Source organism: Mercenaria mercenaria, chromosome 1, assembly GCF_021730395.1.
Source record: "Mercenaria mercenaria strain notata chromosome 1, MADL_Memer_1, whole genome shotgun sequence".
NCBI classification, from domain to species: domain Eukaryota; kingdom Metazoa; phylum Mollusca; class Bivalvia; order Venerida; family Veneridae; genus Mercenaria; species Mercenaria mercenaria.
The window spans coordinates 21,228,374-21,248,028 of NC_069361.1; the positions used below are offsets into that span (position 1 = coordinate 21,228,374).

At 37.1% G+C, this 19,655-nt stretch overlaps 1 protein-coding gene across 7 annotated transcripts in view; it reads left to right on the top strand.

Moving 5' to 3' along the window:
* LOC123544287 (spectrin alpha chain, non-erythrocytic 1-like) overlaps positions 1 to 19,655 on the top strand; it is a 147,978-nt gene that overhangs the window by 38,987 nt on the left and 89,336 nt on the right. For all 7 annotated transcript variants that reach the window (XM_053541837.1, XM_053541842.1, XM_053541856.1 and 4 more), the window contains exons 15-20: positions 2,370 to 2,578; positions 2,970 to 3,147; positions 3,491 to 3,691; positions 8,249 to 8,458; positions 13,666 to 13,770; positions 15,346 to 15,453. In XM_053541837.1, the coding sequence (XP_053397812.1) occupies positions 2,370 to 2,578; positions 2,970 to 3,147; positions 3,491 to 3,691; positions 8,249 to 8,458; positions 13,666 to 13,770; positions 15,346 to 15,453 (1,011 nt within the window). The remainder of the gene's footprint in view (positions 1 to 2,369; positions 2,579 to 2,969; positions 3,148 to 3,490; positions 3,692 to 8,248; positions 8,459 to 13,665; positions 13,771 to 15,345; positions 15,454 to 19,655) is intronic.

The following is a 19,655-nucleotide window of genomic DNA, read 5'->3' on the forward strand; positions in this document are numbered from 1 at the left end:
GCCTTTGCGACTAGTGCAGATCATGATCAGACTGCACATTTGTGCAGTCTGATCATGACCTGCACTGTTTGCGATTCAGTCAGTCTCTTTTTGGTATGCACCCCTTATAACAGTTAATGGTACTGTCCAAATTGAAAGGTGGGCAATTTCATTAAAGAAATTTAGCAGGGTAAGGGTTAAATTTCGACACTGGTTTCTGCATGAGCCTAAAATAATATATATAGGGGCACCTTGGGGTGTTCCTCCACCATCAAAAGCTGGAAAGTAATGGAAAGAAACTATATCATCTAAAATTGTCTTGATGTGACTTAGAACAAAACAAAAAATGAGTTTCAGATGCAGTCATTAATTTGATATCTGAACCAAATTTGCAATGCTGGGATTTGTACTGGCATGTAACAGGAAGGAGATCTTTGAGAATTGATGTTGTATAGAACATTTAATGTGTTCCATAGTTTTAAGATCTTTTATAACGGCAGTAAAATAGCTTTGGTCTGGATTCTCCCAGTAAATAATGTCCAGCAAGAACAAAAACAATAGAGGTCTGATGTTAAATTCTCTAACAAAACTTAAAATACCTGCATCCAACAGTCAAGTGGAAGTCATTAATTACAGGTAGAAACTAGCTAATTGTGGCATAAAACCCAAAGAGCATGGTTTGATTAACTGAGCATTACAAATAAGTAAACATTGGAGCCTGCCAGTTAGATCAGTAGATCTACCAGAAGACTCCAGGAGGTTGTAGGTCTGAACCCATTGTTTTCATAAAGTGTCCACCTTTTTTAGCTCACCAGAGCACAAAGTGCTCAAGGTGACCTAATGTGACCGGTCATTGTCCGGCGTCCGGCGGCGTGCATTGTGCGTCAACTTTTGCCTTGTTAACACTCTAGAAGCCATATTTGTGACCCAATCTTTATGAAACTTGGTCAGAATGTTTGTCTTGATGAATTCTAGGTCAAGTTCGAAACTGGGTCATGTGGGGTCAAAAACTAGGTCACCCGGTCCAATCAAAGGAAAACCTTGTTAACACTCTAGAGGCCACATTTGTTACCAATCTTTTTGAAACTTGGTCAGAATGTTTGTCTTGATGATCTCTAGGTCAGATTAGAATCTGGGTCATGTGAGGTCAAAAACTAGGTCACTAGGTCAAATCAAAGGAAAAGCTTGTTAACACTCTAGAGGCCACATTTGTGACCTATTCTTAATGAAACTTGGTCAGAATGTTTGTCTTGATGATCTCTAGGTCAAGTTCGAAACTGGGTCATGTGGGGTCAAAAACTAGGTCACCCGGTCAAATCAAACGAAAAGCTTGTTAACACTCTAGAGGCAACAATTGTGACCCAATCTTTATGAAACTTGGTCAGAATGTTTGTCTTCATGATCACTAGGTCAAGTTCGAATCTGGGTCATGTGGGGTCAAAAACTAGGTCACCCGGTCAGATCAAAAGAAAAGCTTGTTAACACTCTAGAGGACACATTTGTGACCCAATCTTTATGAAACTTGGTAAGAATGTTTGTCCTGATGATCACTAGGTCAAGTTTGAAACTGGGTCATGTGTGGTCAAAATTTAGGTCTTTAGGCAAGATCAAAGGAAAATCTTGTTAACATTCTAGAGTCCACAGTTTCAGTTTGAAACTGATGAGAATTGGTCATAATGTTTGTCTTGATGACCTCTAGGTCAAGTTCGAATCTGGGTCATGTGGGTCAGAAATTAGGTCACTCGGTCAAATCAAAGGAAAAGCTTGTTAACACTCTAGAGGCCACATTTGTGACCCAATCTTTATGAAACTTGGTCAGAATGTTTGTCTTGATGATCTCTAGGTCAGGTTCAAATCTTGGTCATGTGGGTCAAAAACTAGGTCACCCAGTCAGGTCAAAGGAAAAGCTTGTTAACACACTAGAGGCCACATTTATGACCCAATCTTTATGAAACTTGGTCAGAATGTTTGTCTTGATGATCTCTAGGTCAAGTTTGAAACTTGGTCATGTGTGGTCAAAAATTAGGTCACTAGGGCAAATCAAAGGAAAATCTTGTTTACACTCTAGAGGCCACAGTTAAAGTTTGAAACTCATGAGAATTGGTCATAATGTTTGTCTTGATGACCTCTAGGTCAAGTTTGAATCTGGGTTATTTGGGTCAAAAACTAGGTCAGTAGGCCAGATCAACTCTGGTGAGCAATATAGGGCCATCATGGCCCTATTATTAAATGAAATACAGTTTGTTAAACATGACAGAACGAACAAAAACCTGATTCATGTAAACATTTCTTTGTCATAAAGGGGATAAATTTGTTTGCCTGTCTTGATTTATTTTGACCACAGCTTTTTAAATATCAGTGCATAATGCTTTGCATATTTTCTCTTCAAGCACAAAGTGAAAGTAGAGGACTGTGGCAAGCACCTGCAGGCCACGGAAGACTACCTACAACAACACAGTCTCCAGGAATCTCAGCTCCACTCACTGGCCAAACGAGTCCGAAACCTGAACAGACGTTCCAAATCATACGCTGACCCCAACCATCCAGAGATGAAAGTCCTTGATCAAAGATTAGATACACTAAATTCAGAATTAGAAAAGTAAGCAGTTTTCTATGTTACATGAAGTGTAGGAGTTTCATTAAGTTGATAGATTAGATATTCTACAAATAGCGATGATTGGCTTGAAGCCTATGATATCATATAGCAAGTGCATAGTATATAGTATATAGTAAGTAAAATCTCCTGGTGCTGTCAGTAATTGGGAAACCTAAAATGAAACTATTTTTGGACATTTTGTTGAAAAAGACGTTAAACCCGAACACACACACGTTTTTGGACATTTGAATCTTGAATTGGAGACTATAGTTATGACAAAGTTTGATTACAGTTGGCTCTTAGAAATTTGGTTAAACAAACCTTTTCATAATTGCTCGACGGTCGTTATTTAGTTGATATATTTTAAAACATATTAATTTTGACTCTCTTTCAGAGTGAACAATCTAAGCAGCAAGCGTAAAAAGAATCTTGAGGTTGCCAAGGCCTACTTCCAGTTTCTGCAGGACTCGGAGGAAGAGGAGAGATGGGTGCTTGAGAAAATTGGTCTCGTCAAACAGACAGATATTGGCAAGGATCTTAATGCTGCTTGTGTTCTCCTGAAACGTCATGAGGTATCTACTTTCTATGATTAGTAGCTTTATGAAACTGAAACAAAAAACTGAAATCTGTTAGATTCATATTGAGAGCCTTGGACTATTAGTTCATTAGTTAAATGCAAGATCCCGTTGTTGGACAGGAGTTCTCTTTATTGTTATGTTTTCTAAAACTTCTATTTAACTTTTTGCATCCTCTCTTCTTATTCCTATCTTGTTCTGATTTAAAGTTTTTGGCGATTTTTAATGTGTTACAAAATTACTTTGAAACAAAAATTGATCTAATAGGAAGCCTAAATTTTAAACTTGCATATTATTGTGTTTAATTGTTTCTTATTAAAGTTACCCAATTTATTTGTAGCAAATTGAAGCTGAAATGGCAGGCCGCTTCCCAGTATGTGAGCAGGTGTGCGGTAAAGGTCAGGATTTAGTGAACACAGGTCACAGAGCACGGTCAGAGATTGGTTCCCGCATCAAGTCTTTGATGGACAAGTGGAAACAGCTACAGGAAATGGCAGCTTCAAGGAGAACTAAACTTGAGGATGGCATTGAAGCTCATCAGGTAATATTTATCTCCCTTATGTCAATATAGGATATTGACTTTCATTACGCTACTGAAACACTAGTTTGAAGTTTCAAAATTTTATTTGGAGAATGGTTACTTTCAACATACTGTCTGTTAAAAAAGATATGGGAATTTTCCATTAAGAAAGAAATACATAAGTGCTTGTGTGGGTTTAAAATTCAAAATAAAAAAAAAAAAAATACTGGGATTAATGTAGTTTTTAGCCAAATTTATAGAGATAATCAGTTTTTCACCTTAGTAGTTACTTTGTAATATACAGCCTGTACTGCATAGCACCTGTAAACTGGAACCTCTAGAAACCAGAAGCCCTCTTGAAATAACACTTGTTTTTACTGTTGCAAGAAATTATCTTCTCATTATTAAACTGAGATGAAATACCAACTTAATTTCAAAACAAAACCTGAATACTTTTTAACAACTATTAAATGAAAACAGAAACTAATCATATAGCTTAGTCAGAAACCTGCAACAGGTTTTCATGTTTATCGCTTTTGAAGACTATTAAAGGTTGCAGAATGGTTATAAGATAAGTAAGACAAAAAATAATGATGTGAAGCAAATGTTTTGTTTTTAATTAATGTACAATCAATATGTAACAGACTGCTTTCACAGAGAAACTGTAAATTGAATACTCCCAAGTGCCTCAACATTGCCTGCAAGGTAAAAGCATAAGATGTTATCAGCAAGATGAAACAGTATGTGACACAATGCAGTAAATGTAACATCTTGTAGACCTATCCTTCATTGAGGAACAATGTTTTAATGTGAATAAAATCATGTTTTCAAAATGTTCATTATTATGTCTCCCGCCACACAGTGGTGTGAGAGACATATTTATTACTCCTGTCTGTGTGTGTGTCTGTCACAAAGCTTGTCCGCACTCTTAAGTCGAACATTTCTCATCAGATCTTCACCAAACTTGAACAAAATGTGTTTGACCATAGTCCTCAGCCAAGTCCAATAACTAGCCAAATCGCCCAAGGCACTTCGGAATTATGGCCCTTGAACATAATTACCGATACAGCGTTGTAGACCGGTTACTCCAGCATGTGAATACCAAAAGGCCGCAAACAGACATACTATTTACAGGATTATGCAGTTGTGGGAGACATGCACTTTTCTCAAAAGCACCTCTAGTTGTCCGTGAAATGGGACATATTATGTGACAACCTTTAGCAAAGGTGGACAGGTGGGTGGCATCTGCTGAAGTTGTCTACTTCCTAACTTGAGCAGTTCTTATCAAAATGTTCACCAAACTAAGTCACAGTGTTTTTGGCCAATTTTTGTAGTTAGCCAGATCCTACAAGGCTCTTTGGAGTTACTGCTCTTGAATTGAATAAACTGACAGTGACTGCCGCCAAACTTGAGCAGTTCTTGTCCAATATTAACCAAACTGGGTCACAATGCATAACATTTCTGCCAAGTTAAATAGCTATCTGGATTGTCTCGGGCACTAGAGTTATGGCCCTTGAATTGATATAAGTTGCAAAGATTGTCAATGTGTATGGGCATACCTCAAAGAAGTTTGGTAACTGCCGGGATATTGTCAGCCAGTTTTGAGTTACTGCCCTTGAATAACTTAAAATTGAGAAAATTGAAGGTGTCCATTTATAGGCAGTTCCCACCTAGTGTTCACCAAACTTAGAGTGTATATTTATTGGCATATTATCTTGGCCGAGTTTGATAACCAGCTGGAGAGTCTTTGTCGCTCTTGAGTTTAAGCCCTTGATTTAGTCAAAATTGAGAAAAATTGACAACCAGTCTGCTTGATAAGTGAGCCCTGCCATGAGAAAACCAACATAGTACATTTGCGACTAGCATGGATCCAGACCAGCCTGTGCATCCCTGCAGTCTGATCAGGATCCATGCTGTTCGCTTTCAAAGCCCATTGCAATTAGAGAAACCGTTAGCGAACAGCATGGATCCTGACCAGACTGCGCGGATGCGCAGGCTGGTCTGGATCCATGCTGGTCGCAAAGCCATTATGTTGGTTTTCTCATGGCGCGGCTCAAGTGTTTATTTTAAAAGCATGATTTGCTGTGATAGGCATGTATTGTGACAGTTTGGCCATCTTGTTGTACCCCCCGACAACAAAGTTGTAAAGGGGGGTATACTGGTTTCAGGTTGTCTGTCTGTCTGTCTGTCCGTAGACGCAATCTTGTTCGTACCATCTCTCCTTATCCCCTTGACAGAATTTAATGAAACTTCACACAAGTGATCAGTACCAACAGTAGTTGTGCATGGGGCATGTTAGGTTCTTTTAGAAAAAATATTTGCAGAGTTATGGGACTTTGTTTTTTTGTTACTATACTATATACATAGACACAATCTTGTGCGCACCATCTCTCCTCATCCCCTTGACACAATTTAATGAAACTTCACACAAGTGATCAGTACCAACAGTAGTTGTGCATGGGGCATGTTAGATTCTTTTAGAAAAAAAAATTTGCAGAGTTATAGGACTTTGTTTTTTTGTTACTATACTATATACATAGACACAATCTTGTGCGCACCATCTCTCCTCATCCCCTTGACACAATTTAATGAAACTTCACACAAGTGATCAGTAACAACAGTAGTTGTGCATGGTGCATGTTAGGTTCTTTCAGTGACAAAAATTGCAGAGTTATGGGACTTTGTGCGCGTCAGATTGCAATGTACTGTGTCAGTGCATGCGGGGGGTACATTCATTACCTTTAGTGATAGCTCTAGTTTGATAAAGGGTTATCACTAAATACACTTTTTGATATTAGCTGAAAATAACTTTTACAAGTATTGTGAAAACATGATTTTGTTGGATTGAAATTCCATGTTTTTGGCCCAATCAGCCATTTTGTGGGGTTATGACTTTGTGGACTTCCACTTTGTCAGATAAAATGAAGTGGAATTAATTTATTCATTGGTAGTTAATGCTGGCATTTGACATAAACATAATAATTAAATTTAATAGAATTAAAACGCACACACAAATATTAATGATTTGACAGTAAACATGAATCTAGATTCTAAGAAAATTGATCAGATTATCCTTCACAACATGATGCGGCACAGACTATTCTGAACTAATTAAAAGTCTTGTTGCACGTGAACAAAGTAAACAAAACAATATATAAAGATGAATGTCCTCTTTATTCAAGATTATTTGTTAGACAAGTCGATAATTGATCAGGAAACACTCAGAACATGACAAAATAAAATTGTATCTTGTTTAGCATGGTAACAAAGAGACAGCAGTTAACCATTTAACTGCAGGGCAGCTGTTGCTGTTTTTACTGTGACGGTAAAACCTCTGTTTACAACACTTCTCTACAATGACAGATAATTTCTTTAAGTTTCCATTACGCAGAATGCTTCGTTAAGTAAACTCTGCAAAACAACCCTGCAAAACAAGAACTGGTTCTGATTTCAAGCTTTTTTGACTGTTAGAATTTCCCTGTATAATCTCGTTAAAAAAATGGACACTTGCGTCTTTAAGGAAGTTTTTCAGTCATCTCTTTTAAATGGAATCCCAGGGCTTATTATTGGTCAAATTATCGCTTCAGTGAAAAAAGTGAATAAATGCTTTTAAATGCCAGTACAGTTACCCATTTTATGTGCTGAGGTAACCATATGTCAGAACCTGTTGAAAAAAATGTAAATAGATTAATGACTGAGAAGTCAGAAGTCTGTAATAATTTCATAATCATTGTAATGGAATATAGCCATTATAAAGATCAAACTCTGTAGATTTTAGTAGCTAGGTACCATTATCTAACCATATTTCACATCCATTTGTTTATTACTAGAGTAGCTAAATGACATATTTATACAAAAAGCCGTCACATGATATTGTCTGTTAAAGCTAATGGTCTGAAAGAAAGATTTACTGTCAGATTCATTAATTCTGTAAAGATGTTTTTGAAGTATTGTTTACTGATTTAGCACAGGTTATTAACTGTGCATCATTCTTGAGGCATCGAGAAATGTTAGCAGGAAGTTAATGAAATAGCAAATTTCTTGAGTCAATTTTAACTGAATCTTCAAAAGGGTTTCCCCTCAGTAACTTGGGAACCACTTGACCTAGAACCTTCAAACTTTATTGCATGATTGGGTTTTGAAGTAGATGATCCCATTAGTAATTCAATGGTCAAGGTCACATGGGCGCCTGAAATTTTAAAACAGTTTCCATTAATAACTTTAGAATGACTTAACCCAGTATCTTCAAACATAGTAGCATGTTTGACTTGAGGAAGTGGATGACCCCTATTGTTTTTGGGGTTAGTAGGTCAAAGGTCAAGGTCATAGTGAATCATGGGACTGAAAATGGGGGGCCATATGTGTTTTACACCAGCTCTTGTTGAAATTATTTTAAGACTTTGACAACAAATTTAGGAAAAAACAATAATTTCTTTAAATGATGTGGATTATCGATGTACAATATCAAGCGAAACCTCTGTCCCAGAATATTTAAATCAAACTGTAAATGCTTTTAGATGCTAATGAAAATTGAGAAAACGAAAAATTTCCAGTCGCTTGCACGGTTTTTGTTTGCAGTATTACGCAGATGCAAATGAAGCAGAATCTTGGATGAAAGAGAAGATGCCACTAGTTACAAGCGACGACTATGGGAAAGATGAGGGCAGTGCCCAGACACTACTTTCCCGACATAACAGACTGGAAGGCGAGATAAAGGCCTTTGGTAGTGAAATTAAACGACTAGATGAACTCGCTCAACTTATGACCAAGGCTGCAAGCGAACACAATGTAAGTTTTAAGCTCATAAAACTCCCTCAATCCGGAACCAATTATATAGGAGTTACAAAGTGTTAACAAAATTTATTGCCCATTTGGTGATACAAAAGCTAGACAGCATGAAAAGATAGTTATTTGCTTTCAAAGCAAATTGTTGTTTATTATCTGCATGATTTCATTCAGGCCATAAAACATTTTAAGAAACTTTTATCCTCAAGAAGAGCAAAGTTAGAAATGCAGAATGTTTTTTCGTTTGGTTGCAATTTGATGTGTCATTTAATGTTTTTCAGTAAACATTTATCTACATCATTATGGTTTAAGGTTATGCATTATTGCATAATACATATTTCATGGTAATATTTTCAGGCACACATTATTTGATTATACATGTATCATTTCTATCCTTGATAAATTATTGGTAATGTAAAAGAATTGATGTATATTTCCACATTTTGCTTGCTCCCTTTTTTCTCCAAAACAAAAACAAATATTTGGATTTATTTTTTACTACATTGTTTTTCATAAATATCCGATGAACAACTTTTCAGTTTGATTTGGCCTTAAACAAATGCAAAAACATTGCATGACTGAGGCTAATCTTGCTTTTAAAGCAAGTGGTTACTTAAAAGCATTGCTAGTATTACCTCTAAAACTTTTCCCAGGAAGGTCAATATCGTAAGGCAATAATCTGTCTTATAAGAAAATGCCTCAACATAGAGAGAGAGAGAGATGTTTGTGTGCAGCTGAAGTACAGTTGACCCTTCAAAGGCTGTGCCTATTTTTTTTTGCTTTGTGCATGTTGTCTATTTTACTTTTCCCCTATATGTATATATCGGTAAATAAAAAAAAATGTCAGAAGTTGTTCTAGTGACATCTACCAAAATTGTTTAAAGCCATCTTTATTTTTTTATATAAATACATGGCTGCTGGGCATGGATCTACCGGTACTTTTCCATTTACAGCTCTTGGAAAAACTTTGAAAATCATCTCCTCTGATTCTGCAATTTTGCAGGACAGTTTTTAGAACTATTTGACAGAAATGTTTCTTGCTGAATTGGTTTGATGTGTGAAAGACAGGTGAGCAACACAGGCTCATCATGGCTCTCTTGTTTTAATCTTAAATCCAGTGCACACAGCCCTCCAATATCCAACCAAACTAGACTGATTTGATTGGAAGATGTGCTGCTTCTGAAATAAATTTAATATACTTGTTGTAAAATAACATAAACTATGTATATTTCAGATGGCTATATTTATATACATGCATAACATTTAAAAACGAAACTGAAGTATTCATTCCCTACAAATAAGATGTTTGATTCTTACTATGAATTTAAAGAAATGTTCTTGCTGTGCATGACAGATTTCTGGTTTAAACCAAAACAAAACAAAACCAGACAAGGAAATTGTGGCTTTTTATGCTGAACTGATTTCAGAAACTACATTTCTGTGATACATAATTATGTTTCCTTGTTAGGAAATGTCCTTTTTATACGCCCGTTTGAAAAACGGGACGTATTATGGGAACGCCCCTGGCGGGTGGGCGGGATGGCGGGCGGGCGGCGTCCACAGACTTTGTCCGGAGCATATCTTCTACATGCATGAAGGGATTTTGATGAAACTTGGCACAGTTGTTCACCATCATGAGACGGAGTGTCATGTGCAAAAACCAGGTCCCTAGATCTAAGGTCAAGGTCACACTTAGAGGTCAAAGGTCAAATTCAAGAATGACTTTGTCCGGAGCATATCTTCTTCATGCATAGAGGGATTTTGATGAAAGTTGGCACCAGGGCTCCGGAAATTTTGATAACTCAATCGGTCCGAAACGAAAATCCTGACATCGGCGCTACCCCACCCACCGCATTCCCAATATTACATATTTTGTAAAACGTGATAGGGTAAAGAAATAAGCATGTCATGCATTAAAACTGAGTTACCAGTCACCGCGCGTTACCATACAATGAAGACAGTTATTCAGTATTATGTGTGATCGTTACTTTGTTTAAATTTCGATGTTTTTCCGAGATAATACGAGGCATTGACACCGTGTGCGTAACTAGTCTAAAAGCCAACGCACGTGACTTCGATACCATATACACGGCAGATACTTAGTGATGTTTCCTCATTCTTTGACGGAATTCTATAAAATACAATGCGTCAAAGTGAGTTAAACGACACATATTCTCTGCTAAACAGCCTCAGTATTTAAAGAATACTCTGCCGTGGACCGAATGTGTACGTTATTTGAACGCTGAGATCGAATTTCCCGCATGTATAGTACCAAAACGTCACGCGGGTTGGCCACGGATATTTCATTTCACTTACGTTGTACTTCAATAAGCAACTACATTTTACAAAGTTATATGTTCTCTTCTGATGTAAACAAAATTTCATTTTGAAACGTTTTTTAAAAGACCGATTTTGATAAACGGTGCCACTCCGGTTTTCTTTATCATTCGTGGTTGCCCGTCCATTTTTTTCTTTTTTGTACAGTCGGGTTGCAAAGACGATTTTCTGCATTTGTTTCAACTGGAGCCCCAACAAATGAATCATGTAATTTTTTCAAATCAAATTATAAAAATTATTTTTATCGGTTTTCCGTGTGATCTCATTAAATCAAAGACCTATAATGTACAATTATAGCTCTTTGATTAAATGCAGCGACCATTTGTTTGTTACCGTGATCAACAGCCTTTTGAAATGAACCATCCGTCGGATTGTAAATAAAAGAAGTGGATCCCCGTAGAAATGATTTGGATCCAGTCAGAAACGTTAGGAAACCAGTCAAAAATGTTTAATACACCGCAGTCGGCTGTCTGCAAACATTAAAGGATGTGCCGCGCGAGCACTGATTGCGTCACGCGCTAATTACGGACCGATTACCAAAGTGACAATCAGACCGATTGACACGTTTATTGATTATCTGAAGGTGCGACCAACAATTTCCTACTTGGCAGGTGATGTGTATTGAGATATCAGACCGAAAATTATACTTTTCTCCATTTTTACGGGACCGATTTTTTTCGTTTTTCCACTTCACGAATCGGTCTGAAAAGTCAAAAATCGGTCCAAAACCGACAAACCGGCAAATTTCCGAAGCCCTGGTTGGCACAATTGTTCATCATCATGAAACGGAGTGTCATGCGCAAGAACCAGGTCCCTAGGTTTAAGGTCAAGGTCACACTTAGAGGTCAAAGGATACAAGAAAGAAAACTTTGTCTGGAGCATATCTTCTTCATGCATAGAGGGATTTTGATATAACTTGGCACAAATGTTCACCACCACGAGACGGAGTGTCATGCGCAAGAACCAGGTCCCTAGGTCTAAGGTCAAGGTCACACTTAGAGGTCAACGGATACAAGAATGAAAACCTTGTCCGGAGCATTTCTTCTTCATGCATAGAGGGATTTTGATATAACTTGGCACAAATGTTCACCACCACGAGGCGGAGTGTCATGCGCAAGAACCAGGTCCCTAGGTCAAAGGTCAAGGTCACACTTAGAGGCCAAAGGTCAGATACAAGAATGACTTTGTCCGAAGCATTTCTTCTTCATGCATGGAGGGATTTTGATGTAACTTGGCACAATTATACACCATCATGAGACGAAGTGTCTTGCGCAGTTCCCTTCTTTAGAATTACTTCCCTTTGTTGTTACTATAAATAGCTTATATTGTAACTTTTTCATTACTAGTCGTAGGGAAAAATCGAGACCACTTTTCTGTAGTACAACATGCATGCTACATCCAATTATGAGGTGTATTTTGACCAATCTCTACCTGGTAAAGATTTTTGTGTGGACTTACAATTTTTTTTTGGATTTTTTTTTTTTTTTTTTTTTTTTTTTTTTAAGATTATCTTCCCTTAGTTGTTACTATAAATAACTTATATTGTAACTTTTTTTATAATTGACCGTAGGGAAAAAACAAGACCACTTTTCTGTTGTACAACATAGATGTTACTTTCAAATTTTAGGTGTATTTTAATGTATCTCTACCTGGTAAGGAGTTTTTTTGTGGACTTAGAAAAACAAATGACTTACAATGATTACTAAACAACCACAAAATTAAAATTCCATTTGCAAATACAGGTGCTAGAGTAAAGAAATTTGCTGTGACGGGTGTATATTGTGACATTCTGGCACTCTTGTTAATATCATAGGTAATCCAGTTCACAGTCGGCTATAAGTAATCAAGTTCAAAGTTGGCTATAAGTGATCAAGTTCACAGTTAGCTATATGTAATCAAGTTCATAGTCAGCTAAAGGTAACCAAGTTCACAGTTGACTGTAACTAATCAAGTTCACAGTTGGCTATAGGTAATCAAGTTCACAGCCGGCTGTAAGTAATCAAGTTCACAGCCAGCTATAACTAATCAAGTTCACAGTTGGCTATAGGTAATCAAGTTCACAGGGGGCTATAGGTAGTCAAGTTCACAGTGGGCTATAGGTAATCAAATTCACAGTGGGCTGTAAGTAAGCAAGTTCACAGTGGGCTGTAAGCAATCAAGTTCACAGTGGGCTGTAAGTAATCAAGTTCACAGTCGGCTACAAGTAATCAAGCTCACAGTTGGCTACAAGTAATCAAGCTCACAGTTGGCTATAAGTAATTCTAACACGATCCGGTTCATTTTCCTATTAAACAAAGAAGACAGAAAACAGTGAATCATTATACAACAAATCACTGTTCTGACGTCACAATTGTTACGGCATAGGGGCGCACTGGAAAAGAAACTGATGGAAAACAGGCAAATATTTAATGAATGTCGTCAAGGATGTACTTAAAAATCCTTGGTAACGTGTTAGAATCGAAATAATATATTTCATTTAGTGATTTGCTCTTGAATAAATCATTGTTTGTCGTTCAGATGCGTATTATTATATCACACGGGCTGCCCCCTCGTGATATAATTCCTTCGCATCTGAACTCCAAACAATGATTTATTCAACGACAAATCACGGGATGAGATATATTATTTCTTAATCAAGTTCACAGTCGGCTACAAGTAATCAAGCTCACAGTCGGCTACAAGTAATCAAGCTCACTGTTGGCTATAGGTAATCAACTTCACTGTTGGCTATAGGTAATCAACTTCACAGTCGGCTATAAATATTTTGACAAGGACCCATTTGAAGAAACTTACTGCACAAACCAAGCTGTCGTATTTAGGGATCTGATACAGATACAGTGTCATTTATACATGTCTTGATGAACTTGTTTCAGATAAGTGTAGAAAAGTTCAAGCCTACTGAGAATGGAGAAAAGTCAGATGATGAAATGTATGAAGATGAAGTAGTGGAAAGACCACATGAGATAGAAGTTGAGGAGGTAAGCTTATTACTCTTGGTTTTATTATCCTCTACTGAAAGGCAAAGGGGATATAGTTATGGGCTCTGTCCATCTGTCTTTGTATCCGTTAGTATCACTTTTTGTCCGGAATGTAACTCCCAAAACTACTGAAGGGGTTTGTTTAAACTTGTCAAGATGACAAGAGGCCAATAAAGGGAAGTGCACAAGAACCATAACTTCCTTGCTTCCTTTTCTGTATGATTTACTTACAAACCCTTTTGTCAGGGCATCACTCCAAAACTATTGAAGGCATTTTGTTAAAACTTACACATATCAGAGGAAGAAAGTATTGTACAAGAATTTCTTTTTAAATTATTTTTGTTCCTTTGATTTACTCAGAATCCTTTTTTCTGGAGCATAACTTCAAACCTACTGAAGGGATATTGTAAAATCTTCACACAATGAGAGGAAGTACAGTATATGAAGAATGGAAACTCTACCATGAAATATTTGCTTCTGGGTGGTTAAGTACAGTTTACAGATAGCATTTCAGTCTAGGAAATAATTGTTTCCTATGTTGCTGTGTGGCTTACGGTTGACTCAGTGCAGAATAGCTTGAACTTGGGACGTTTACAGTAATTTTAATCGGAAAAAGAAATAATCAACTTTTTTTACACTTTAATGGTAACACTAGAGGGGTAGGGGCGTCTAGAAATTATTAGATGTAATTTAGTTCAGTTATGCTTGGTGATCTAGATATGAGCCGTGCCATGAGAAAACCAACGTAGTGGCTTTGCGACCAGCATGGATCCAGACCAGCCTGCGCATCGGCGCAGTCTGGTCAGAGTCCATGCTGTTTGCTAACGGCTTCTCTAATTGCAAAAGGCTTTCAAAGCAAACAGCATAGATCCTGACCAGACTCCGCAGATGCGCAGGCTGGTCTGGATCCATTCTGGTCGCAAAACCACTGTGTTGGTTTTCTCATGTTGCGGCTCAAAATTATACTTTAATTTTGGAGTTACTTCTCATTGTCAGTTTTCATTGTACACTACATTACAGCAGATTGAATTTTATTGAAAGGCATCAAAATGAATTTTATAAGAAAATAAGATTTACCAAGCAGACAATATTCATTGATTACCACCATTGTTTTTGTAACCTACAGGGCAGCTTTACACCAAGCATGTCTGAAATTTAAACAGTTGTTCTAAGATTAGTTTGTAATGAGATTGTCAAACTAATCTGAGGACCTCTGCCTTACTTGGCTGCCTAGAAAGTAGCCAGAGTCTTCATGAAGCGGTGCTGTATCCTGCCTAATTTATTTGATATGGTTGCTACATTAATAAAGCTTTTTGTCATGAAGTCAAATTTATAGTGACCAGTCCTTGTATTTAGGGTAAGTTTATTTTAGTATTCACAAGATGACTTATCTAAGGTGGGTATTTACTTAATAAATGGCTACAGTGATTTTATTTTATAAGGAAAAGGCCCTGGACTTTTAATTAATTAACTGGATTGAGCCAAGGTGTTCAAGTAACTTATTCTGAAGAGTTTACTATAATTATGTTAAAAACTGTCTATTTTGAGATTTACAAATTTTGTGTCATGTTACAGATTCAGGAAAAGGAGGTATTACAAGATTATGTAGAGACACGTAAAATACCACAGGTTAAAGCTGCATACACCTACAGAGGACAAGGCATGACTATAGAGAAAGGGGAGGTAATAATAGTTTCTTAAAGAACATTTGAACTTAGCTGTGAGAGAAAGAAGATGTGTACAATCTAAGAGTCATACAAGCTAACTTCATGATGATGTGGAGGAGGCATTATTTTTAGCTCACTAGAGCACGAAGTGAGCTATTGTGACTGGTCATTGTCTAATGTCCGTCAACATTTGCCTTGTAACACTCTAGAGGCCACAGTTGTGACCCAATCTTTATGAAACTTGGTCAGAATGTTTGTCTTGATGATCTCTAGGTCAGATTTGAAACTGGGTCATGTGGAGTCAAAAACTAGGTCACTTAGCCAGATCAACTCTGGTGAGCGATATAACGCTTTTATGGCTCTCTTGTTAGAAGAGTAGTGGACACTGAAATGAAAGTCCTGGCGGTCACCATAAAGATCATAACATCAGCTTTGACGACAACCTAACCACTTCAGTCATTCACATGAGTTTTGCAAGAATGGACTAAATGTGATTTAAGGATGTAATGTACCATGGCACCAGGGTAGATTCCAATTTATTAAACCACAGAATTTCATTGCAATTTTTGTTATTTGTTAATCAGTGTCTTAGCTGCTGAAATCTTGTGTATGTTTGTCAGCATCTCTGCAAGTAAAATTTTAATCCAAGTTTAAAGTACTTTACCCTCTAAAATAATTTTTAAGAATGAAAATGCAGATATTAAACCCTTCTGCGTAGTTTTTGTCTTATCTGTAGAAATCTGCTTAATTGATGATTTTATTAGTTTTGTGCATTAGTTTTCTAATATAAGGTAAAAAGCTATGTTGCAGGGCTCTTGTGTTTCCATGGTAATGCATTTTCTTTAATTTTTAAGCATTGCAAAGGATAGATTTAATTGAGTTTTGATGTCTTCAGTACCATTTTCTTTATGACATTAATGGAATTCCAGAGTTTAATTTTATAAGCGGAATATTTAACACTAGCTTTGAATCCTGTTGTATCTCAATGAATTTAATAACCATGGGAACAGTGATGTTAAACATATATCTTGCAACATTTCATTATTTCTTTAGAATATTGAATAATATTATTTTTCGTGTTTCATTTAGCTTCACAACATTTGATTTTTAGCTCACCAGTCACAAAGTGACAAGGTGAGCTTTGGTGATTGCGTGGCATCCGTCGTCCGTCCGTGCGTGCGTCAGTAAACTTTTGCTTGTGACCGCTCTAGAGGTCACATTTTTCATGGGATCTTTATGAAAGTTGGTCAGAATGTTCATCTTGATGATATCTAGGTCAAGTTTGAAACTGGGTCAAGTGCGGTCGAAAACTAGGTCAGTAGGTCTAAAAATAGAAAAACCTTGTGACCTCCCTAGAGGCCATATTTTTCAATGGATCTTCATGAAAATTGGTCAGAATGTTCATCTTGATGATATCTAGGTCAAGTTCAAAACTGGGTCATGTGTGGTCCAAAACTAGGTCAGTAGGTCTAAAAATAGAAAATCCTTGTGACCTCCCTAGAGGCCATATTTTTCAATGGATCTTCATGAAAATTAGTCAGAATGTTAACTTTTATGATATCTAGGTCAAGTTCGAAACAGGGTCACGTGCGGTCAAAAACTAGGTCAGTAGATCTAAAAATAGAAAAACCTTGTGACCTCTCTAGAGGCCATATTTTTCAATGGATCTTCATGAAAGTTGGTCTAAATGTTCACCTTGATGATATCTAGGTCAAGTTCAAAAGTGGGTCACATGCGATCAAAAACTAGGTCAGTAGGTCTAAAAATAGAAAAACCTTGTGACCTCTCTAGAGGCCATATTTTTCAATGGATCTTCATGAAAGTTGGTCTGAATGTTCACCTTGATGATATCTAGGTCAAGTTTGAAAGTGGGTCACGTGCAGTCAAAAACTAGGTCAGTAGGTCTAAAAATAGAAAAACCTTTTGACCTCTGTAGAGGCCATAATTTTCATGAGATCTTCATGAAAATTGGTGAGAATGTTCACTTTGATGATATCTAGGTCAAGTTCGTAACTTGGTCACGTGCCTTCAAAAACTAGGTCATTAGGTCAAATAATAGTAAAACCTTGTGACCTCTCTAGAGGCCATATTTTTCAATGGAGCTTCATGAAAATTGGTCAGAATTTTTATGTCGATATCTAGGTCAAGTTCAAAACTGGGTCGCATGAGCTCAAAAACTAGGTCACTATGTCAAATAATAGAAAAAAGGACATCATACTCAGTTCAAAACTGGGTCATGTGGGGACAGGTGAGCGATTCAGGACCATGATGGTCCTCTTGTTTAATTAAGTAATACACTGTAAAATCATTTAATTTCGTGGGCATGAAATTTCCTGGTTTTGGTCAAAATGGCAATTTTGTGGGGATATGAATTCAAGGATTTCAACTTTTGAACATAAAATGAATGGGAATTTTACTTGTTCGTTGGGATTAGATTTGAAGTCAGCAACCTTGGCCGCAAAGGCAGAATCACTTGCCGGCAACAAGTTAAAGGTTAACCACATGTTTTTCTAACTGCTTATTTTTAAGCTTAAGCAGAAATCTTGAAAAAAAAATAAAGGATGTAGTATTATACCATGGAAGCAGATTTTGAGCATTTATAACAAACTGAATATCTTTACTCTTCTAAATCTTTCCATGCATGACTTCTGCATCTGCTTTTGACAGGTTTTTTATAAATGCATCTACCCATACATTGTGAATGTGTCAGGTTTTTATGCCCCCGGCATCTACTGATGCTGGAGGCATATAGTGATCGTCCTGTCCGTTCGTCCGTACGAGGTTAACCAAATGGGACCGTTTCGTCTAGCATCAATACCCCTTACTAGAATGACTTGATACTAATGCAGATGTAACCTGTGACCATTTCTCCTCTTCAGACATCACCTGACCTCAGTTTGACCTTGACCTTGACCTCATTTTGGACTTAGGTTGCTTTATATTGGCCATCTCTTGGTTAACCAAATGGGCCCGTTTCATCTAGCATCAATACCGCTTACAAGAATGGATTGATACTAACACAGATGTAACCTGTGACCATTCCTCATCTTCAAACATCACCTGACCTCAGTTTGACATTGACGACTCATTTTGGACTTAGGTTGCTTTATATGGGCCATCTCTTGGTTAACCAAATGGGACCATTTCGCCTAGCATCAATACGGCTTACAAGAATGAATTGATACTAATACAGATGTAACCTGTGACCATTCCTCATCTTCAAACATTACCTGACCTCAGTTTGACCTTGACCTCGTTTTGGACTTAGGTTGCTTTGTATCGACAAGGATGCCACCGGGGGCATCAAGCGTTTATTGAACACAGCTCCTTGTTTTAAATAGTCATTGATATATCTTTCTGACATGAAAATAAACATTTTCTAAAGGATGTAAACAACATCAATATTTTTGCAAAGGAAAATTTAAACTACATAAATTGCTTTGGTATTTCGGTTTACTGATCTGGATGTAGATTAATAAATTGAATTGCGCATTAATATTAATGTTTATATTAAGGCCAAGTTTGTTTTACTTGAGACTTTGGATGACTAAAGCATTTTTGTTCTCCCTTTGTATGCTCGAATATGTTTTACTTGGGTCCTCTATGACCGAGTGGTTAAGGTCACTATCTTCGAATCTCTTACACCTTCGTTTGAACCTCACTCGGGGCGTTGAATTCTTCAAATGAGGAAACCATCCAGCTAGCTTACAGAAAGTGATTGGTTTTACCCAGGTGCTCGCCCATGATAAAATAATACATGGAGGAGCGCCTGGGAACAAAAAAAGTAAATGAAATACTGTCAATAGGACCAGCATTTATCAATAAAATTGTTTCTTTGTAAACAATATATGAGTTAAGTTAAAGAAAAATATTGAAGGTGTTACTACTGCCCGTTCCCGGGTGGTGCCAACAGTGTTCTTTTTGTCATCACTGTCTGTGAGGGTGCTGCATGTGTGTGTCTGTGCTTCTATTTAAGGTGGGCCTATTTGGCGTTGTGTGGCTCTGGCTGTATTTGCTGTGCCTTATGTTCCAAGGAATCTACTCTTACCTTTTCCAAGATAATTACAAGAACAAATAAATTTATTTAGAAAAACGAATTTGATCAGTCTCATGCAGATGATATTGTTAACCGAAGAACTTGAAATAGCCGCCCATCTCCCTTTAGGCTTTACATTTTATTGTATTTTTTCACACTAAGCTTTTACATTTTCCCAGTGT